At 43.4% G+C, this 24,307-nt stretch overlaps 1 protein-coding gene across 2 annotated transcripts in view; it reads right to left on the bottom strand.

Moving 5' to 3' along the window:
• The window catches only part of igsf9bb (immunoglobulin superfamily, member 9Bb), a 176,464-nt gene that overhangs the window by 97,411 nt on the left and 54,746 nt on the right, over positions 1 to 24,307 (bottom strand). For both annotated transcript variants that reach the window (XM_014137396.2, XM_014137397.2), the window contains exon 3: positions 13,447 to 13,593. In XM_014137396.2, the coding sequence (XP_013992871.1) occupies positions 13,447 to 13,593 (147 nt within the window). The remainder of the gene's footprint in view (positions 1 to 13,446; positions 13,594 to 24,307) is intronic.

Genomic DNA, 24,307 nt, shown 5'->3' with positions numbered 1-24,307 from the left:
ACAAATTGCACTTTTTCCAAGAATATCTCTGCTGTCCATGCATTCGGCACATGACCACTCGCATGGCAGCATTGCTCTGGCTACTAAGCAAAAACTAGTAACATAATGAACTTAAAACAAAAATATGCTATTCTGTCGCCAATAGATGAATGGGCGATAGAAATCAGATAAACACAATTTCAGTTTCTATGACGAGTTTATGTAAAATGCAGACGTTGCAGCACATCAGAGATTGTACTCTTGCTCATGCACACAGAAAAGGAAACAGTACGTGGGACATGTCTAAGGATGAAATCAAATAATTTATTGCACTTTTTGCATGTCTGCGGGGCATACGGTAGAAAGAGTATGGATGTGGAGTCATTTTGGTTTGGTAGGTATGGGGTGGACTTTTTCGCAGAGGCCATGCCACGCGATCGCCTCAGACCGATTTTACAACAACCTCGGCAGGTGCACACGAAACAAGACCCTTGAAAACTGTGCAAACGATTTGTTTGAAGAACTTGCTCACACAAAACTCAGAAGCTGTGTGCTGACTGTGGACCCAAATCATAAAGAGAAGACAAGATTGATTCATGCATAAAGGCACACATATAAGGACACAACACAGTGTCCGAATCAACAAATATATTTACACTACCGGTCAAAAGTTTTAGAACACCGACTCATTCAAGGGTTTTCCTTCATTTTACTATTTTCTACATTGTAGAATAATAGTGAAGACATCAAAACTATGAAATAACACATATGGAATCATGTAGCAACCAAAAAAGTGTTAAACAAATCAAAATCTATTTTATATTTGAGATTCTTCAAAGTAGCCACCCTTTGCCTTGATTACAGCTTTGCACACCCTTGGCAAAGGGGGTAAAGATTGATTCATTCAAAGGAATATAAAATGATTTACTTGTAGGCACTACATTGCAGAAAGATGCTGAGTACTGTATTGCAGTGTACACACAAACTTTAGACTGAACCACAGACAGAGAGCGACAGAACAGCAGATTAACCTCATCAACTGCTTCTTGTCTGCTCCATGTGTTGAATAGGAAGCAGGGTTTTTTCAAATTCAAAATTGGGCTTAGGTGTTGATCATGGCGGGGGTGAGGCCATGGGCGAGGCCAATGGTGAAGTCGCCGTCCTGAAAAATTTGAGGCTCTTTTGTTGGCCGCAGTGACACCATTTTGCTGTTTTAAAGCACATATCCTGCAATTCTACACACCTTGCCATGGGGTTGGGAGAAAATCTGCAGATTTATAGCTAATTTCCTACAATTCTACACATTTTGCCATGGCTCATGCTATCAGAGTGACTCAAATATTATAACAAAATCATTGGGGGCCCCATGCCACGACAAAAATACTCCTGAATGCATCATTTTTGGAATTTTATATTCTACCTGACTGTCTAGCTTTTATTTTGGTGATTGTTAGATCTCAAAGATGATCTTATTTAAAAAAAATATAAAGGTCCATTATGGGTTCTACGTACTTTATATCTGGTTTTAGTAATTTATATTTACACTTAAACATTTTTCCACACCGAAAATTATATAAACTCAGCAAAAAAATAAACATCCTCTCACTGTAAACTGTGTTAATTTTCAGCAAACTTAACATGTGTAAATATTTGTATGAACATAACAAGATTCAACAAATGAGACATAAACTGAACAAGTTCCACAGACATGTGACTAACAGAAATGGAATAACGTGTCCCTGAACAAAATCAAAAGTAACAGTCAGTATCTGGTGCGGCCACCAGCTGCATTAAGTACTGCAGTGCATCTCCTCCTCATTGACTTCACCAGATTTGCCAGTTCTTGCTGTGAGATGTTACCCCCACTCTTTCACCAAGGCACCTGCAAGTTCCCGGACATTTCTGGGGGTCCAACAGGTCCCAGACGTGCTCAATGGGATTGAGATCCGGGCTCTTCGCTGCCATGGCAGAACACTGGCATTCCTGTCTTGCAGGAAATCATGCACAGAACGAGCAGTATGGCTGGTGGCAGTGTCAAGCTGGAGGGTCATGTCAGGATGAGCCTGCAGGAAGGGTACCACATGAGGGAGGAGGATGTCTTCCCTGTAACGCACAGCATTGAGATTGCCTGCAATGACAACAAGCTCAGTCTGATGATGCTGTGACACACCGCCCCAGACCATGGAGGACCCTCCAACTCCAAATTGATCCCGCTCCAGAGTACAGGCCTCGGTGTACCGCGCTCATTCCTTCGACGATAAACGCGAATCTGACCATCACCCCTGGTGAGACAAAACCGCGACTCATCAGTGAAGAGCACTTTTTGCCAGTCCTGTCTGGTCCAGCAACGGTGGGTTTGTGCCCATAGGTGAAGTTGTTGCCGGTGATGTCTGGTGAGGACCTGCCTTACAACAGGCCTACAAGCCCTCAGTCCAGCCTCTTTCAGCCTATTGCGGACAGTCTGAGCACTCATTTACATTTACATTTAAGTCATTTAGCAGACGCTCAGAGTGACTTACAGTAGTGAATGCATACATTTCATACATATTTTATTTTTTTGGAGGGATTGTGCGTTCCTGGTGTAACTCGGGCAGTTGTTGTTGCCATCCTGAACCTGTCCCGCAGGTGTGATGTTCAGATGTACCGATCCTGTGCAGGTGTTGTTACGCGTGGTCTGCAACTGCGAGGACAATCAGCTGTCCGTCCTGTCTCCCTGTAGCGCTGTATTAAGCGTCTCACTGTACGGACATTGCAATTTATTGCCCTGGCCACATCTGCAGTCCTCATGCCTACTTGCAGCATGCGTAAGGCACGTTCACGCAGATGAGCAGGGACCCTGGGCATCTTTCTTTTGGTGTTTTTCAGAGTCAGTAGAAAGGCCTCTTTAATGTCCTATGTTTTAATAACTATGACCTAAATTGCCTACCATCTGTAAGCTGTTAGTGTCTTAACGACCGTTCCACAGGTGCATGTTCATTAATTGTTTATGGTTAATTGAACAAGCATGGGAAACAGTGTTTAAACCCTTTACAATGAAGATCTGTGAAGTTATTTGGATTGTTACGAATTATCTTTGAAAGACAGGGTCCTGAAAAAGGGAGTTTCTTTTTTTGCTGACTTTATATAGAAAAATATATATACTGTATATACAGTGCATTCGGAAAGTATTCAGACCCCTTGACTTTCTACACATTTTGTTACATTACAGACTTATTCTAAAATGGATTAAATATAAAAATATTCTCATCAATCTATACACAATACCCCATAATGACAAAGCATCCTGTTTCCATTGATCATCCTTGAGATGTTTCTACAACTTGATTGGAGTGATTTGATTGAAGAAATTCAATTGATTGGACATGATTTGTAAAAGCACACACCTGTCTATATAAGGTCCCACAATTGACAGTGCATGAAATAAAAACCAAGCCATGAGGTCAAAGGAATTGTCCGTAGAGCTCCAAGACACGATTGTGTTGAAGCACAGATCTAGGGAAGGGTCTCAAAACATTTATGCAGCATTGAAAGTTCAAAAGAACACTGTGGCCTCCATCATTCTTAAAAGGGAGTTTGGAACCACCAAGACTCTACTTAGAGCTGGCCAACTGGCCAAACTGAGCAATTGGGGGAGAAGGGCCTTGGTCAGGGAGGTGACCAAGAACCTGATGGTCTCTCTGACAGAGCTCCAGAGTTCCTCTGTGGAGATGGGAGAACCTTCCAGAAGGACAACCATCTCTGCAGCACTCCACCAATCAGGCCTTTATGATAGAGTGGCCAGACGGAAGCCACTCCTCAGTAAAAGGCACATCACAGCCTGCTTGGACTTTGCCAAAAGGCATCTAAAGGACTCTCAGACCATGAGAAACAAGATTCTCTAGTCTGATGAAACCAAGATTGAACTCTTTGGCCTTACAGTGAAGCATGGTGGTGGCAGCATCATACTGTGGGGATGTTTTTCAGCGGCAGAGACTGGGAGACTAGTCAGGATCGAGGCAAAGATGAACAGAGAAAAGTACAGAGAGATCCTTGATGAAAACTTGCTCCAGAGCGCTCACGACCTCAGATTGGGGTGAAGGTTCACCTTCCAACAGGACAACGACCCTAAGCACACAGCCAAAACAACGCAGGAGTGGCTTCGGGATAAGTCTCTGAATGTCCTTGAGTGGCCCAGACAGAGCCCGGACTTGAACCGGATCGAACATCTTTGGATAGACCTGAAAATATCTGTGCAGCGATACTCCCCATCCAACCTGACAGAACTTGAGAGGATCTGCTGAGAAGAATGGGAGAAACTCCCCAAATACAGGTGTGCCAAGCTTGTAGCGTCATACCCAAGAAGACTAGAGGCTGTAATCGCTGCCAAAGGTGCTTCAACAAAGTACTGAGTAAATGTAAATGCAATATATCTGTTTTTTTTTGTGGATAAATTAGCAAGCATTTCTTAAAACCTATTTCTGCTTTGTCATTATGGGGTATTGTGTGTAGATTGAGGAGGGGAAAAAACTATTTCAAGGGATCTGAATACTTTCCTGAAGACACTGTAAATCGGCCGTATATGTCTATTTCATTTTCAATCAATTTGCAAAAATGTATAAAAACATGTTTATACCAAGAGATTATGGGGTATTGTGTGTAAATGGGTGAGAAAAATCTATTTCATCAATTTTGAATTCAGGCTAACAACAAAATGTGGAACAAGTCAAGGGGTATGAATACTTCACTGTCACTCTCAGCCTTAGCTTGAATGATCAGTAAGTCACTGCATTAGAGATGGATCTTGTGGTCTCTACCCCCCCTCCATACAAGCAGACCAAAGTCCTTCCATTTAATCTATTCAAATGCTTAAAAGTCTCTACAACCTATAGCAGTGATTCCCCTATATTCATTTAGGAGTGGCGGGCCACCACTCCAAAAAATATGACAGAATTAAAATGACAACATTATTATAATAATGCTTTTTTTAAATAATGTTCAGGATGGTAAAATGTTTTTAGTGTAAACTTAAATGACTAAAAGCTTATATAAAGTATGTAGAAAAGATAATGGAGCTATATATTGGTTTTAATAAGATCATCTTTGAGAATTAACAAACTAGACAGTCGGGGAGAATCGAAAATTCAAAAAATGTACAAGCATGGTGTCATGGTTGTCGTAGGATGGAGCGGACCAAAGTGCAGCGTGTGTGTCGTTCCACATTTTATTTTCACTGTGAAACTATGCAATACATACATAATCCATGACAAAATGTGTAGAATTGCAAAACATTTGCTTTAAAACTGCACATTTTCTCTCTGACCCAAGGCAAAACGTGTAGAATTGCAGCAGGAAACTATCTTTAAAACAGCAACATTTTGACTCTGCGGCCAAGAGGAGGGCCTCTAAAATCTTAGGTCGGGGACCGTGCCATTGGCCATGCCCACTACCACGCAACCCCCCCAAGGTCACTTTGCCACTGCTTCTGAAACAAATCCTGGGGAAACACTGCGATAGGGTTGTGTTGCAGAGTCTCTCCAACCAATTGGGTTGTGCATTTAGCTATCCTTCAGTTGCTGGCTAATGATGAAGTCTGTGCTACCCTGTGCTTCTGAAGTCCCTGTTTTTCCAGCACCAACACTAGCAGAGCGAGAGTTGGTTAGAGCCATGGACAGCTCCTGTGCTGCATACACCACCGCTCACTGCTGCTATACTATGGCACACTGTGTCCATCTGAAAACACACACTAACCTTTAGGGCAACACTCTAAAACAACACTCTGAAACAACTGCATCGAATACATTAGGAATGTCTGTATGCCTTACATATGAGCTCTAATAAGTGCTTATAGCAAGCCTTGAAATGCACTATATTAAAACAATTATGTCATCCTCAAGAACTTCACAGCCTCCCCGTGATGTGCTAAAAAAGGTTCTTCATTTTACCTGTCGTCGATAGCAGAATGAACCGACACTGACATCCCAACAACACCGTCTCTAATATGCCCTCAGCAGTCTACCAGTCATTTAGCACCTCTCTGCACTGACTATGACATCACACAGTGAGGTTAGAGTGCTCAGGGAGAAAGAATGCTACAATTCATGTTTGAGTGTCATCCTATTGTGCTAATCTGGTGGGATCGTAAGGATTAGCATGGCAGGCCATAAATGTCAAAATGTCTTAGCCATGTTTGATTATGTCTTTGGTAGTTCTAGTTCTATGCCAAACATAACTTGACAATAAGTATGATGCTGCCCTTCAAACATATATGAGCGGATATCATTCACCTGTCCTGTGGCATTTTACCCCCATTGCACTTCGCTCACAGAGTTGTGTCTGTTATTTGATGGAAATGGTTTGCCTGGCTGCCAGTCTGTTTCTGCTTTCTTGACAAATCCTTACGGAATTGGCATGTCTGCTGTGTCAATGAGTGATAAGGAGTTGGCAAGAGCAAAAACAGATCTGAGACCAGGCTAGAAAATGGTCTCTTCCACTTTCTATCTGTGTCTAGTCTCTAGACTACAGCCACATCACAACAGCAGCATCCAATCTAGCGGTTTCCCTGACAAGCTCTTTAGTCCTGGCTTACAGTGCTGGGTTTAACTGTGATCTGTATCTCCCTTTGACACAGGGTCTGGGGAGAAAAGTAAGAATTGGGGCTGCGAAAACTGTTCACTTGTCGACAACCTTTTACCTCGGCTGACGTGTGACGCGTCCTTTATATTTGTAGCCAGCAATTGAGGCAGTGTGACTGAACCGATGGTCAAACTAAATGCTCTTTATCAGATTAGGTGTGTGTATGAAGTAGACATGGTTAGGCGACAAGTGGTGTTCCGTCTATCTGGAAACTGCCAACTTGTACGTTCACTTCATACACAGAAGACTCTAGATTATTCCACACTGGCACTCTGTCAAGCGTTGGCGTATTGTAAAGGAATAACAGTGGGCAGCTGCTAACAGCGAAAGACAACATGTAACAGTTCATATTGAAAATTATTAACATACACTGGAAATTCCTGGAATTCCAAGTCGTTTCAGGGCTTGGGCATTATGTACAGTTGAAGTCGGAAGTTTACATACACTTAGGTTGGAGTCATTAAAACTCGTTTTTCAACCACTCCACAAATGTCTTGTTAACAAACTATAGTTTTGGCAAGTCGGTTAGGACATCTACTTTGCATGACACAAGTAATTTTTCCAGCAATTGTTTACAGACAGATTATTTCACTTATAATTCACTGCATCACAATTCCAGTGGGTCAGAAGTGTACATACACTAAGTTGACTGTGCCTTTAAACAGCTTGGAAAATTCCAGAAAATGATGTCATGGCTTCAGAAGCTTCTGATCGTCTAATTGACATACATGGAGTCAATTGGAGGCGTACCTGTGGATGCATTTCAAGGCCTAACTTCAAACTCAGTGCCTCTTTGCTTGACATTATGAGAAAATCAAAAGAAATCAGCCAAGACCCAAAAAAAATAAAAAATTGTAGACCTCCACAAGTCTGGTTCATCCTTGGGAGCAATTTCCAAACGCCTGAACGTACCACGTTCATCTGTACAAACAATAGTACGCAAGTATAAACACCATGTGACCTCACAGCCGTCATACCGCTCAGGAAGGAGACGCGTTCTGTCTCCCAGAGATGAACGTACTTTGGTGCGAAAAGTGCAAATCAATCCCAGAACAACAGCAAAGGACCTTGTGAAGATGCTGGAAGAAACAGGTACAAAAGTACCGATATCCACAGTAAAATGAGTCCTATATTGACAAAACCTGAAAGGCCGCTCAGCAAGGAAGAAGCCACTGCTCCAAAACCGGCATAAAAAAGCCAGACTACTGTTTGCAACTGCACATGGGGACAATGATCGTACTTTTTGGAGAAATATCCTCTGGCCTGATGAAACAAAAATAGAACTGTTTGGCCATAATGACCATCGTTATGTTTGGAGGAAAAAGGGGGACGCCTGCAAGCTGAAGAACACCATCCCAACCGTGAAGCACAGAGGTGGCAGCATCATGTTGTGAGGGTGCTTTGCTGCAGGACGGACTGGTGCACTTCACAAAATAGATGGCGTCATGAGGATGGAGAATTATGTGGATATATTGAAGCAACATCTCAAGACATCAGTCAGGAAGTTAAAACTTGGTCGCAAATGGGTCTTCCAAATGGACAATGACCCCAAGCAAACTTCCAAAGTTGTGGCAAAACGTCTTAAGGACAACAAAGTCAAGGTATTGGAGTGGCCATCACAAAGCCCCGACCTCAATCCTATAGAATATTTGTGGGCAGAACTGAAAAAGTGTGTGCGAGCAAGGAGGCCTACAAACCTGACCAGTTACACCAGCTCTGTCAGGAGGAATGGGCCAAAATTCAACTGAGTTTAAATGTTTTTGGCTAAAGTGTATGTCAACTTCCGACTTCAACTGTATACAACAGTATGTAGACACCCCTCCAAATGAGTGGATACAGAAATTTCAGCCACACCCGTTACTGACAGGTGTATAAAATCATGCACACCGCCATGCAATCTCCACAGACAAACATTGGCAGTAGAATGGCCTTACTGAAGAGCTCAGTGACTTTCAATGTGGCACCGTCATAGGATGCCATCTTTCCAACAAGTCAGTTCGTCAAATTTCTGCCCTGCTGGATGGAGCTGCCCCGGTCAATTCAATTGTTGTTATTATGAAGTGGAAATGTCTAGGAACACTCGGTATTGGTACCCTTTATATTTATTATTACATGTTATTAATTTTCTATTATTTCTCTATTTTCTTTCTCTCTGCATTATTGGTAAGGGCCCGTAAGTAAGCATATCACTGTTAGTCCACACTTTACAAAGCATGTGACGAATAAAATGTGTTTTGATTGTGGTACTCAATAACTCAATGCTCTGAATGACTGTATCGCATTGAAAACCACAAAGGCACAATAAAGAGGGATTCAAACACGGGCGTCATGCACCCTCAAGTTCTGAGGGGGCACAAAGTAGATGAAGATAGCTGTGGGGTGGTCCGGAGGGGCTCCGCATCCTTAAGTTGTAGAATTTTATAATTTTTCAAACACATGTTTTTTCTGCAATCTAGAGTCATAATCATTATGCCTAATTACACGTAAAAGCTTTCTGTATCCTCCTGACTGGTGGTTCTATTTCTAAAGAAACTAAATATGCTTCTCTGCATCTCTGCTAAAATCTGGGTAAAATATTGAAAGGAACGTGAGTCTTATTCAGTACATTTAGTTATTGATTGTTTTTCTAAGGTCTACCAACCTTGCCAGCAGGCATGCCAGTTGAGATAGTTAGACAAGCTAGCTAATCTACTTTGATTGCTACTCTAGCCTGAAATGGGTTCTTGGTAGCTAGTTATAAGGTTGGGAGATTGGGAACCTATCTGGGTTACCTAAAGTCAACTTCATAAAATAATTGTTTTATTTATTTTCTTAACACAAAAAAATCACATGCCCCCTGTGGGCATGACGCCTCTGGATTCAAATAGCCTTGTGGAGAAAAAGAGCACTCTCAACTGGACTCGGGCCGATAAAAAAAAGTCTGCACAGGAAGAATCAAGGACCATCACAAACATAATTGAAAAAAGCTCTACTACAATATGATAGGCTATGATAGGTAACCGAGAAACACAAGTGTAGAATATAGTAGGAAAAACTGTTTTGTTACACTAGAATTCCACTGTTGATTCTCAATGTTTGCTAGAAGTATAAATATAACTACTAGAGGAGCTATACATGAAGGATGTCCTCCCGGAACAGAACAGCCAGTTCCTTATTTCCTAGTATGGAAGGGGTGCAACCAAAGAAAAAGGGAAGAAACTTTGGCATGTTAACTCTACGAGATCAAACCCGGAAATATTTTTCATTCATCGTACAGCATAGACATGAAATATTTCACTGTTCCTTTGCCGCATATGCATGACTGAACTTCCAGTCTAATGCGGAGGCACAGAACTCCTCTATTTGCCCGAGAAGCAAAAAAAGTGTACTCTCTCAGATCTATTCCCAGATCTCTTAATTGAAAGGATAGTTCACCAAATACAATAGAAAAATTGGACAAATTTTGAATTGGGTGAACTACCCCTTTAAGAGGTAGTTTGAGGGTGCTACAGTCTCGAAGTGTGCTGCTGTAATGCTTTCATAATTAAGCTGCAGAGGAGGAAGGAAGGAACCATTTGTTTGGATGAGAGGGGTAGTTTGTTGAGTGTGCCTGGGGAACTGATGCAAGTGGGTTGTTGTGAGTAATGGTCCCTTCCACTTTGAAGCATGACAGTACTGAAAAACCTCCCACTCTGTGCGAGGCATCATGTTCTGATGTGGCAGCACTGCTCCAAGCCCCCTCCAATACCTGTTACTTTTCATTCCTCCTCTTTCCTTTTCATCCTTCCTTTCAAGTTGTTCTACACATTTGAAAAGTTATGTTTTTTTTGTGCAGTTGGTCCATGTTCATTGCAAAAGCTCCTCACATGTCGCTTGTACCAAAGTGAATACGTCCCCTCTAGTATAGGACGAGTGCTACTGAAATAAAGTAGGTTATTATCATCATTTTGGATTCCTCAGTCTTCATACTTTGCATCAAAGTTGCAAGGAACATTATGCATATTATTGGGCCATTGCTCCTCCAGTCTGGGCTGTTTATTTAATCCTATAGGGATAAACAGTGACTAGGGGTCATGTGTAAATCTGTTTTCAGAGCACGAGTGGAGACATTTTTTTAAACATTTCATCCCCTTTTCCTTTTTTCTAGAGTGCTGTGTGAGAGAGAGAACTAGAGATAAAGTGAACACAACAGAGAGAGAAATAGAGCGAGAGCGATAGAGTGAGAGCGCACGTGAGAGAGCGAGAAAGAGAAAGCGAGCAATGGAGCGATGGAGAGAGACAAGATATAGAGAAGCTGTGCAGCTTATATGCACTGCAGATCTCTGCTGCAAAGGAGGGATGGAGGGATGAGAGCTATTTTAAGGGGTGTAGGGACCAAGCCTTGGGGATCTGAACCAGAGAGAATCACCTAAAGGGCATAGGAGGCTGCACTGTCAGAGAAAGAGAGGCACCGGTGGAGCTTCAGATCACTGAACAGCACTGTAGGGTTATGCATATACTGTATCAGACTCAATGTGACTGAAGTGAAGCCTATGTCCTTCAAGTCCCCCCATGTCCCCCATGTATGCACACAGCAAGCACAGTTCTAGGATCAGCTTATCTGGATCCTAAAATCCTAAACTCTACACAGAGAAGCTAGCCATGACATCATTCCTACCAACCACTCTCCCCTTCCCTCATATGTCACGTGGCTCACACCTTGGTTGACAGGGTGCGGGAGGGGCGAGGAATATCACAGGAACTTGAACAGCAGCGTCTACATCAGCATCACAACAGGCTCAACCATAGCCCAACCTATTGCAACTCACTCCCTCAACGCTACTGAAGCTAACTGCTAATTAACAACGTTCCCCAAATAGCGTCCTGACAACCGAGACGACCAGGGCACAACAAGCAAAGGTTGCTGCTTTATCCATCATCATTATGCGCCTGGCCCAAACCCTGAGAGAGTTCTGGCAGCACGAGGCGCCATAAATATATTCATGGCATTACATAAGGCATTTTGCTGTGTTATTTGAAGGCAAGAGGCAGGCAGGAGGCAGGAGGCAAGCAGTCACAATGTTGGAAGGGATGGTAATGAGTTGTTTGAGTGGCATCTCATAAAGAATTCTAAAACACAGTGCCGTCGCCACGGTGCCGGTTGAAGGGCTTGGAGTTGATTCCGTTTACCTACTTGAAGATTGACATCTCTGTCTAGTCCCAATGATATCAAACATGGGACTCGAGAATGCTGCTCGACTACACGACTCCTTTGGGTTGGTTAGTATCTTCTTTGAGGATTTTGCATTTGACACACGTGATTTCTAATGAAATGCTAATAGCACTTCAAGAAACAGAAAGTGCATTTGAAAGTGATATACATTATCCACTGACAGGTTAGCCAACTAGTTGGACCAACTACCAGATTTCACATGAACTTCACCAGCGTGGGTTAGCGTTAGCATAAAGTTGCAGAGGTGTGACGTCGGCTTAACCAATCGACATCTTCTCACTCTTAATAAGGTGAGGCGCTCTAAACCTGCTGCCAGGGCTAAACGGAGCCCCTGCTATCAGTGCCTAGTCAAAAGGGACTCAGCTGGTAAACTGACCTGGCAACAATCCACTATGTCTATGCTAAGGAGACAGATTTAAGAGGAGCCTCCACGTACACAAATAGGCATGCCGTCACTGCAAACAGGCACAGGCACGTGCGTACACATACAGTGCATGCCCAGACAAACACACACACACAGTGGCTGGCTACAGTTGCGGTTAGGGCAGTGTCCAGATTTAATCCATTGATTCGATCTTGGAACTAATCTTACTGATCAGGGTCAGAGGACTTTATGCTCAGGTAAGTTTTGCTTTAGACAAACACAGAATTCAAGGACAGCCACAATAGTCAAGGGCTCTGTTCTATCAAAACTGGTTTCCTGGATCAGTTAAAAACACCATGCTTCCAGCACACAGAGGAGGCATGATTGAACTGACAGTTTATTTTTTGTTTCACACAGTGCGACACTTTATTGAGCACACAAATCCTCAACGTGCATTCTGGTAGTAGACAACAATGATTTTACTTATCTCAGCAACCCAGCTACCATGTATGACTAAGTAGGACTCCTAAAGCTATCACATGTCAGACATATTACCAAGTCGAATACGTATTGCAAATATTACATGTACTTGAGGTGGACTTGAAGCAATGGAGTCCAAAAAGTGCAACTCTGCAGGCCAGGCAAACTAACTCAAGTGCCCCTCAACTTTCTCAAATAATACTTGGAATAAGTATACAACCCAAGCCTGTCCCACACAAGTAAATCTACTCTGTAGACAAAACAGCCCATGACTGAATCCATTGTACCGAATGAAACCACCCTAAAAAAAAAACGAATCAGCTGCATCAAAGACCCATTGACGAAGCCAAACTGACTTGCTATGTTGATAACTACAGTCTCATTATAGGACCTTCATCCCAAACAAAGCAGTCAGGGCTGGGGTGTCCAGCCAGTCCAACAGCTGCTGCAGTGAATCCATTTTGGTTAGTCTAGCAGAGGCGTGACAGTGGCAAAGCAGAGGGGCCCGGGGCCAAAATGACTGGCTCCTCTCCAGAGCTCCGGGTAAGTCATAGAGCACTGATGACACTGAGCCAATGTGCTGTGACCAGGGACCGGGGGAGGCCGTGTGTCTGTCTGTGGTGTCTGTTGCCACAGCAACAGGTGTCTGCATGTGGGGGGGGGGGGTTGCATGTGCGTGTATGAGAGAGTGATGTAGTGTGTGTATGAGTGAATGATGGAGAGAGACAAAGAGAAAGAGTGTGTGGGTGTGCGTGTGTGTGGGGGCGTGTGTGCATGCAAGTGTGTGTGTGTGTGAGTGTGTGACATCCACCTAACTCACCGTTGACTGTGAGGTGCACCCAGCTGCCGTTGTGAAAGGTGTGGTACTGCTGCTCCAGCATCAGGACCTTACACTCATACCAGCCCTGGTCGTCTGAACGCACCTTCTCAATCCGCAGAGAAGATTTGCCATGCAGACTGGCTCTGCCTGGGGGAAGGACGGGAAGGAAGGAGGGAGAGATTAATAAGAGGGGTCAAACCAGGAAACATAGCTAGTATACAGTATTATTTGTTACCGGGCCACTGGGCTTGGCATAAAAAAAAAATATATATATATATTTTATTTTTCCTAGCGCAAGGATGGGTAATCAGTTAACTCAGTTAACTTAACTCAGCCAGTAGGGCATCTCTTACTCACTGAAGCATTTTTGTGAAAAAAGTACACGACTGGATGGACTGGACGGGCATCTCTGATATTATGACAGTAGCCACAAACTTTTCAATGCCAGTCCGAGAGCACCCTATGTAGTTACAGTAGCAAGCGTACATGGACATGGTATGTAATAATAACAGCCATTTTAGCACACGGACTAACCCCGATTTACATGAGAAGTATGAACAGAAGTGAAGTGAGTAAATAGCCTTTGGTGAAATAACTAGGCTAATAATAAAAGCCCCTCATTATTCAGCCAGCTAGCATAAGGCATAGCTCCCAGGGATCCAAGATTGGCGAGATTAAATGATTTTAGTATTCTCCCAAGTGAAGTTGCCTGCTAGATAGCAATTAGGTTTGCATGCCAGATGAAAAGAAGTGACCCGGTATATACCATTTTGGTCTATAAAATCAGAAGGAATATCATTAGATGGACTTGTTTTATTTTGGGTCGCGCAAGCAGGGTGCGGTTCCGAACCCCAACACCCTACCAGACCCATAGAAACAGAGCACAGAGCCACGAGAGCCTGCCCCATCTGAATCCATCATAACACTAAGAGGTCAGACACACGAGAAATCTGACTGCCAATAGGTACTTAGCAAAGTAGGAGCAGGCAAGCATTATGGGTCAGCCTTAGGGGGCCTGGCCCGCCCTACCGTACCTCCTTACCCATCCAACAAAAATATTTGAATATTGGTAATTTATTTGACCGAGACGCCCGCTGACAGAAAGATGCATCAATCTCAGCTAAACAGCGCCCCTCTGTCTCAGTATATGTAGCCCATGTATCTGATGCTGTCTGTCCAAAAAGAGTAAGCCTTTTTGGCCAGACAGCATCAAATACAGGTGATACATATAGTAAGACAGAGGGGTGCGGTTTCGCTCACTCGGATGCTTTCTCCGGTGTGTTTCAGCCACTTGCGAATGAAAGGAAAGTCAGCGGGGGCACAGTTTGTTTGGATGGTAGATTTTTTGGGACGAACATGCGAATGTAACCTACATCTTGTGATTTGTTTGACAATCAGATGAAAACATCATGATTGGTTGTGTTAATGCCACATTAAAAGGTAATATATTTTATACAGGTAAATTACGTCTTTACTATAAAACCCATAAAAAAAACACAGAAACGTTTAAGAAATGTGCCCCTCTATGGAAATCAAATGACCATCCAACTGATTCGTTCTGGCATCGGCCCTGAATAGAAGGCCGTTCCTTATCTTGCTAGAACAAAAGATGCACATGCTGTGTACCGACCTGGTACCGACAAACCTGGGAGAGTTGACAGGAGTGACAAGGAAAAAGCAAGTCCCTGCAGCAATGTCCCAACATCTAATGGAAAGACTTCCCAGAATAGTGGAAACTGTTATAGCAGCAAAAGGGGGACCAACTCCATAACAATGCACAGGATTTTGGGAAAAAAAGTGTTTGACAAGCAAGTGTCCACATACTGTAGTGTAGTTGTGGCCATCTGGATAGAATCAACAAGGGCTTGGTACACATTCTAGTTCGCTAGAAACAACATTAGTGCAGCTTGCTAGTTAGCTAGCATTAGCTATCTACAGCAGGTACAAGCCAAACAAACCAGTGTCTTAAAGCTACTGCCACCTTGTGGTCTGGAGTATTTTAACAAGGCTGATCGGTGGGAAATCTGTGCTATGTGAACAGCAGTTGACTGCCGACACTCTAGGCAGAGGTGCCAAGTACCTCTTGGCAGTCAGTAAACTTTGTGGGTCCAAGCCTTAAGACTACAGGAGTTGAGTAGCAGCCCAGAGTGTCACAGCAGCTTTCACTCTTTACGGGTCAAGCAGTGAAAGGGAGGGGGAGGGGGATTTATGATTTTGCTCTCGGCAATCTGGCAACCGCTCATAACAGATGGTGGCCGACAATATGGGCAAAACAAAGGGCTTTGAGGGCACAACGGCCCACAACAGCAACATTATCAAAGCCCTCCACGGCTCACTACGCGGTCCCCAGAGTCAATGTTTTTCAGTGACATCCATTTGGGCCGACTATATCCCCTGTATGCAACACATCAGGTTATATCAAGTGAAGTAAAATGGGAAACAGGGTGAATAGGAAATAATTATTAATAGAACCACTGACTTTCTTCCTAGCCTGTGTGCAAGTATGCAGTGTCTATTCATCAGTTTTTGTCATCATAATACCACGTGTCCGTCTGTACTCATGTCTGTTTATCAGTGTCTGTACATGCATATGTTTATATCTGTATCTACCGTATGTCTAAATGTATATATCGGTTTATCTTTATTTAACTGTGTGTGTACAAGTAGGGCAGCATCATGAAGCCTCAGGTCTAGAATACCACTCAAGTGGGCCCTCTTCTCTGAGCTAATGATGACAAGTCCAGCTGTTACACTCCCCTTACCCGCTTCTCTCCTCTCATTGCCATGCACTGACAGATGTGAGGTAATCTGACACACCTAGTGATTGTCATACGGGGTGATATCGTGAAAGGAGCCATCTATGATTCACACTAGCTCCAATGACTCCTAACATGTTCTGCTAAATAACTTTTTTTTTAAATACATTTAAACTTGTTACCCCTTTTTCTCCCCAATTTTGTGATATGCAAATTGGTAGTTACAGTCTTGTCCCATCGCTTCAACTTCCGTACGGATTCGGGAGAGTCGATGGTTGAGAGCCATGCATCCCCCGAAACACAACCCTGTCGAGCCGCACTGCTTCTTGACACACTGCTCACTTAACCCGGAAGCCAGCCGCACCAATGTGTCGGAGGAAACACCGTCCAACTGGCGACCGTGTCAGTGTGCATGCGCCCGGCTCACCACAGGAGTCGCTGGGGCGTGATGGGACATGGACATCCCGGCCGGCCAAACCCTCCATTAACCCGGTCGACGCTTGGCCAATTGTGCGCCACCTGATGGGTCTCCCGGTCACTGCAGGCTGTGACAGCCCAAGATCGAACTTGGATCTGTAGTGACGCCTCTAGCACTGTGATGATGTGCCTTAAACCGCTGCGACACTCTGGAGGCCTCTCTGCTAAAGAACTTTGACGGAAGAGGGGAAATGCGGATGTAACTTGGAGATTCTCCTTGTAGATAAGGAAGCGTGGCTGTGGTTGCGGGTTGGCTCCCTCCTCTGAGCAAAGGAGAAAATATTTGTTCAGTGTTGGAGATCGATACTGCAGAAGGAGAACTGGCCGCAGCCTGCCGGTCCATTAGAAAGGAAGGAGAGCTTTAAAATTCAGCTGTATTTTTATCTGGGTGATAAAGGGGGGAAGGGAGAGGGGAAACTACACAGACACTTAGGTTAAAGATAGTAACAAGTTTGGGGGACATGCTGGAAGAGTAGGTACAGGTAAATACAGCCCTTTGCTCGGTGGACTGGCTTGGTTCTTTTCTACAGTAAATGTAACCGTTACTGTGGCTCTTTTTGATTGAAACAAGAGTAATACAATCTTTTGTATTCAGCAAAAGATGCCTGATCCAAAAATGAGAGTTTGTTTTTACAGAAACACAGAGTCTATGGAGAGCTATCAGGACTATGGGGTTTGGCTTGGTATTAGGGCAAGTGTAAGGAAAGTCATCAGTTTGGAGTTCCCATTAATATTCTGATAGACCAGGGTCAATGTTTTTCTAAGGTTACTATGTGCAATCTTCGACAGCAAAGTTCTCAGGAATTGAAGGGGATGAAGGTTGGAATATTCCATATGTTGGGTTATTTTGGGGATCTGTTTTTTTTCTGCTACATTAACCATCAGCAACGACAAAGTACCATTCAGAAGCAATCTTAATCCATTTGCAGTCAAAGGCAGGCAGTGTATCACATTGTTTATGAAGACAGTCAAATGCAGACATGACCCAAGTTGATGGTGTTTGAATTGAGGTCTCATTTAGGCCCAGAGTACGGCGTGTGACAAACAGACTCTGTAGCTCCTAATGGGACAAGCCAAACAACAGTGATTAATGTTCCACTCTCGGACAAAGTGGAAATGCCATGTTGCCAGTACACACACCCTTTTCATTGGCTTGGGGTGGCTAAACGGCACAACCCCGAAACAAAGACTCACTCTGCTGGCACGACAGACGGAGGGCAGCCCCTCAACCAGAGGAAGCAGTGCCTCCTCAGTGTTCACTGTGGCAAAAAAAGCACCAGCCCAATCTACAACGGGCACAACTCAGGCCACTATGTGAATAAGAAATGGTATTGAACCCTAGCCTTGACACTGACCATCAATCTGTTCTGGCGATGTTCCATCCTCACCATGGGAGGTGGCCGTCAGTTAGCGAGTGACGACTAGAGCTTCGCAGTAGCACAAATTGAAAAAGGTCCCTGTTCTGTAGCTACTGTAGCGCAGCAGGGAGAAATTGGCGGTAGTGAGGACTGTCAAATGTAATTTGTACCGGGGTACGAGGAGCAGTCTAAAAACAGCACCAGGGAAGATTTTAAAGGAGCAGCATATATCCCTTGAAAGGTATTCCAAACAAAAAAGACACCTACCATCTAGAGATAAAGGCTGGAAGCTATTTTAGAAGATTGAAAATGGTTTTACCACCTTCAATTCTTTGTCCCTTGGCGCAGTAAACACTGTCCACATGATTGGCATCTTTGATCGAGTAAAATGCTTTTAATCACAACCACATTCGACGGGGATGCAGGGGAGAGGGTCAAGAGCTTCAAGTTCTTCGGTGTCTACATCACTGAGGACTTAACATGGTCTTCTCATGCCAGCACAGTCGTGAAGAAGGCTCAGCAGTGCGTCTTCTCCCTCAGGAGGCTGAAATAACTTGGCACCGCCCCTCAGATCCTTAGGAACTTTTACAGCTGCACCATCGAGAGCATCCTGACTGGTTGTATCACCGTCTGGTATGGCAACTGCACCGCCCTCGACCGGAATGTCCTACAGAGGGTGGTGGGGACGGCTCAGGGCATCACTGGGGGTGAGCTGCCAGCCATCCAGGACGTACATGCTAGGCGGTGTCTGAGAAAGGAATAAAAAATTGCCAAAGACTTCAGCCACCCGAGACATGGACTGTTCTCCATGCTCCCATCTGGCAGGCAGTACCGGTGCATCAAGGCTCAGACCAACAGACTCTTAGAAAGCTTCTATCCCCTGGCCATAAGACTGTTAAATGGCTAACAACTACTGCCCCCCCTCACACCTACGCTGCTGCTAAAATGATTATTGATTCCCATTACCATTAGTATCCATCCATTTATCCCACTACACTATTACTCCTGTTTATTAGTATATTACCATAAGTATTTATATATTCCTGCTACCAGTCAACTTTCAGCCCTGTCTACATGTAAATCCAACTATCACGCCTGCACTGACACTGTTGCACACACACAAACTCACCACAATGCACACATCCACACACCACTTATGCTGCTCCCATACTGTTTACTGTTATTATATTTATCCTGCTACCAGTCACTTTCTCCTAATCCCTGCCTACATGCCTTATTTCTTGTGTAAAAAAAAATACAATAAATGTATTTTTTATATTGAATAATACACTGTTCGGTAGGGCTTGCAAGTTAAGCATTTCACTGTACTTGTGCATGTGACAAATACAACTTTAAACTTGATCAAACTTGAAACAATCCCTTGGGGAATGAATTACCCATATAATAATACTTTTGTTGATTATGATTGTCTAAATGGTGATTTAGTTTGCAGCTTCAAGCTAATAAAATAAGGAGCAATACATATGATCCATGCTGTGTCTCCAGAGTGCGGTGTACCCTGCTGTACAGTAGATGCTGATGTAACCTAACCGACAGAACTGCTCTGACTGGCCAGATGTAGAAATCCTCAGCCGCTCTCTAATTAACATTCACTGTCAGGACCGACCATAACAATTGCATATCCTGCTCCTGGCGACGTCTGATACATTTTTAGGGTTTCTTTTTTTTTTTTTTTTTAAACTGACATGCTCAGTAAAATTACCACATCCCCCTTCTGTCTCCGCTCCGTATCTATGCTGTAATGTTCCAGATTTAGAAGGGGGGAAAAAAGTCCAAAGCACTTTTGACCCGTCACCTCTACCGATACGCACCTTTGGTCTGGAGGTTGCCTTTCAACTTCAGCTTCTGTTTTTGAAGTGCAATGGCATAACACCTGGGTGGGTATTCTCCCACAACTGATTATCCACAGTTTATTCAAGTCAGCACAGCTATTCTGAGAGACTGTCTGTTCTTTTCCCAAAGGCCAGTGGTTGTCTGAAGGCTATTGATGAGTTTCAATGGCTTAATACAAATAAATAAAAGTAGTTAAACAGAATATTTTTCTTATATACATGATTCAGACAAATAAAAATTGAGGGAACACGTTTCTCGCATGTTTCTCATGATTATGGATTCCTTTCCTTTATAATACATTATAAAGAGGACATTCATAGCAACTGCCTCCAACTCCAAATCCAAAAGCTTTTGCTGTGGGAGCCCGGCTCTGCATTGCAAAGACGCTTTAACAGGAGCCTCTTTATCTGATGCAGACTGCAGCTAATCTATTGACCAAATAGGGATTATAGTGCGCTAATTATATATGGCATATTAACAGTATAATGCATCTTAATGGGAGTGATGTCATTTCTACAGGACATAACTCAAAGGGAAGCGGACTGTTTTCTGATCCACTGTGAACATGTACTGTGATCATTCCAGGATACATTTTATAGTTAAAGAGGTCACCTAGAGTTGTTTATTATCCAGTTTTAAAGGAAGACACCCTTATTTCTTTACCATCATGATACATCAATCCATTTTATCAACAGGAATTGAAACATATTTAATTCCCATTCATTATATCTATTTACACCTGTCAAAGAACAACTTTATTATGTTATCCATTACTGTTAGTGTGCTTGGTCGCATAGTTAAAGCTCCTGTGGCAGTCAGTTAAGTGTTTCACAAGCAGAATCACACTTCCCGCACCTGAAGGCACATTTGTTACCAAACATTTGTTTCGCACTGTGGGTGTTAGGGGAGGGGAGACAACCTCCCCTGGACTGCAGTGAAAATCCAAAACGTGCTCCCTCCTTACACACACTTGACCTTGTGAATCTGAAAGAACATTGGTCTTCCAACCGCATATGTCAATGTTTATTGACATATGAATGATAAGGGAGATGGGAGGGAAATGCAGAGTAGCGGTGGGGCCGGGATATATAGTGCATTTGGAAAGAATTCAGATCCCTTCACCTTCTCCACATTTTCTTTCATTACAGCCGTATTCTAAACTGGATTAAATTGCTTTCCATCTCATCAATTTACACACAATACCCCATAATGACAAAGCAAAAGCAGTTTTTTAACAACATTTTGGCCCCCCAAAAAACTGAAATATCACATTTACACAAGTATTCAGACCCTTTACTCAGCACTTTATTGAAGCACCTTTGGCAGCGATTAGAGCCTCGAGTCTTCTTGGGTATGACGCTACAAGCTTGGCACACCTGTATTTGTGGAGTTTTCCCCCATCCTCTCAAGATCTGTCAGGTTGGATGGGGAGCATCGCTGCACAGCCATTTTCAGTTCTCTCCAGAGGATGTTCAATTGGGTTCAAGTCCGGGCTCTGGCTCGGCCACTCAAGGACATTCAGAGACTTGTCCCGAAGGCTCTCCTACGTTTGCTTGGCTGTGTGCTTAGGGTCGTTGTCCTGTTGGAAGGTGAACCCCGACCCAGTCTGAGGTCGTGAGCGCTCTGGAGCAGGTTTTCATCAAGGATCTCTGTACTTTGCGCCGTTCATCTTTCCCTCAATCCTGACTAGTCTCCCAGTCCCTGCCGCTGAAAAACATCCCCACAGCATAATGCTGCCACCACCACGCTTCACGGTAGGGAGGGTGCCAGGTATCCTCCAGACGTGATGCTTGGCATTCAGGCCAAAGAGTTCAATCTTGGTTTCATCTTGTTCCTCATTGTCAGAGTCCTTTACGTGCCTTTTGGAAAACTCCAAGCAGGCTGTCATATGCCTTTTACTGGTGAGTGGCTTCCGTCTGGCCACTCTACCATAAAGGTCTTATTCGTGGAATGCTGCAGAGATGGTTGTCCTTCTGGAAGGTTCTCCCATTTCCACAGAGGAACTCTGGAGCTCAGTCAGAGTGACCATTGGGTTCTTAGTCACCTCCCTGAACAAGGCCCTTCTCCCCCAATTGCTCAGGTAGGCCGAGCAGCCAGCTCTAGGAAGAGTCTTGGTGGTTCCAAACTTCTTCCATTTAAGAATGGGGGCGGCAGGTAGCCTAGCGGTTAGAGTGTTGGGCCAGTAACCGAAAGTTTGCTGGATCGAAACCCCGAGCTGACAAAGTAAAAATCTGTAGTTATGGCCCTGAACAAGGCAGGTAACCCACAGTTCCCCAGTAGGCTGTCATTGTAAATAAAATGTGTTCTTAACTGACTTGCCTAGATAAATAAAGGTTAAATAAAATAAAAAAAAGGTCACTGTGTTGTTGGGGACCTTCAATGATGCAGACATTTTTGGTGCCCTTCCCCAGATCTGTGCCTCGACACAATCCTGTCTCGGAGCTCTACGGACAATTCCTTTAACCTCACGGCATGGATTTTGCTCTGACTTGGCCTGTCAACTGTGGGACCTTATATAGACAGGTGTGTGCCTTTCCAAATCATGTCCAATCAATTGAATTTATCACAGGTGGACTCCAATTAAGTTGTAGAAACATCTCAAGGTTGATCAATGGAAACAGGATGCACGAGCTAAATTTCGAGTCTCATAGCAAAGGCTCTGAATACTTACGTAAATAAGGTATTGATGTTTTATATTTTTAATAAATCTGCAAACATTTCCCCCAAACAATTTTTGCTTCGTCATTATGGGGTATTGCGTGTAGATTGATAAGGAAAAACATGTATTTAATACATTTTTTTAATAGGCATTTATGGTAAAATAAAAGTCAAAGGGTCTGAATATTGCAGGTGGAGGTGTTACCTGCTAGACCAGCCTTGGGCACAACTTCAGAGTAAAGATTTTAGGCAATTACTACTGTAAATAAAGAGGCTACATACAGTTGAGGTCGGAAGTTTACATACACCTTAGCCAAATACATTTAAACTCCGTTTTTACAATTCCTGACATTTAATCCGAGTAAACCTTCCCCGTTTTAGGTCAGTTAGGATCGCCACTTTATTTTAAGAATGTGAAATGTCAGAATAATAGTAGAGAGAATTATTTATTTTAGCTTTTATTTCTTTCATTACATTCCCAGTGGGTCAGAAGTTTACATACACTCAATTAGTATTTGGTAGCATTGCCTTTAAATTGTTTAACTTGGGTCAAATGTTTCAGTTTCAAGCTTCCCACAATAAGTTGGGTGAACTTTGGCCCATTCCTCCTGACAGAGCTGGTGTAACTGAGTCAGGTTTGTCGGCCTCCTTGCTCGCACACACTTTTTCAGTTCTGCCCACAAATTTTCTATAGGATTGAGGTCAGGGCTTTGTGATGGCCACTCCAATACCTTGACTTTGTTGTCCTTAAGCCATTTTGCCATAACTTTGGAAGTATGATTGGGGTCATTGTCCATTTGGAAGACCCATTTGCGACCAAGCTTTAACTTTATGACTGATGTCTTGAGATGTTGCTTCAATATATCCACATCATGTTCCTTCCTCATCATGCCATCTATTTTGTGAAGTGCACCAGTCCCTCCTACAGTAAAGCACCCCCACAACATGATACTTCCACCCCCGTCCTTCACGGTTGGGATGGTGTACTTCGGCTTGCAAGCCTCCCCCTTTTCCCTCCAAACATAATGATGGTCATTATGGCCAAACAGTTCTATTTTTGTTTCATCAGACCAGAGGACATTTCTCCAAAAAGTATGATCTTTGTCCCCATGTGCAGTTGTAAACCGTAGTCTGGCTTTTTTATGGCGGTTTTGGAGCAGTGGCTTCTTCCTTGCTGAGCGGCCTTTCAGGTTATGTCGATAAAGGACTCGTTTTACTGTGGATATAGATACTTTTGTACCTGTTTCCTCCAGCATCCTCACACGGTCCTTTGCTGTTGTTTTGGGATTGATTTGCACTTTTCACACCAAAGTATGTTCATCTCTGGGAGACAGAACGCACCTCCTTCCTGAGCGGTATGACGGCTGCGTGGTGTTTATACTTGCGTACTATTGTTTGTACAGATGAACATGGTACCTTCAGGCGTTTGGAAATTGCTCCCAAGGATGAACCGAACTTATGGAGGTCTAAAAAAAAATGCAGAGGTCTTGGAGGATTTCTTTTGATTTTTCCATGATGTCAAGCAAAGAAGCACTGAGTTTGAAGGTAGGCCTTGAAATACATCCACACGTACACCTCCAAATGACTCAAATGATGTCAATTAGCCTATCAGAAGCTTCTAAAGCCATGACGTCATTTTCTGGAATTTTCCAAGCTGTTTAAAGTCACAGTCAACTTAGTGTATGTAAACTTCTGACCCACTGGAATTGTGATACAGTGAATTATAAGTGAAATAATCTGTCTGTAAACAATTGTTGG

This window comes from Salmo salar, chromosome ssa13 (genome assembly GCF_905237065.1).
Source record: "Salmo salar chromosome ssa13, Ssal_v3.1, whole genome shotgun sequence".
NCBI lineage: Eukaryota > Metazoa > Chordata > Actinopteri > Salmoniformes > Salmonidae > Salmo > Salmo salar.
Note: the sequence above shows the minus strand (reverse complement) of the source record. Positions and strands in the feature narration are given on the sequence as shown.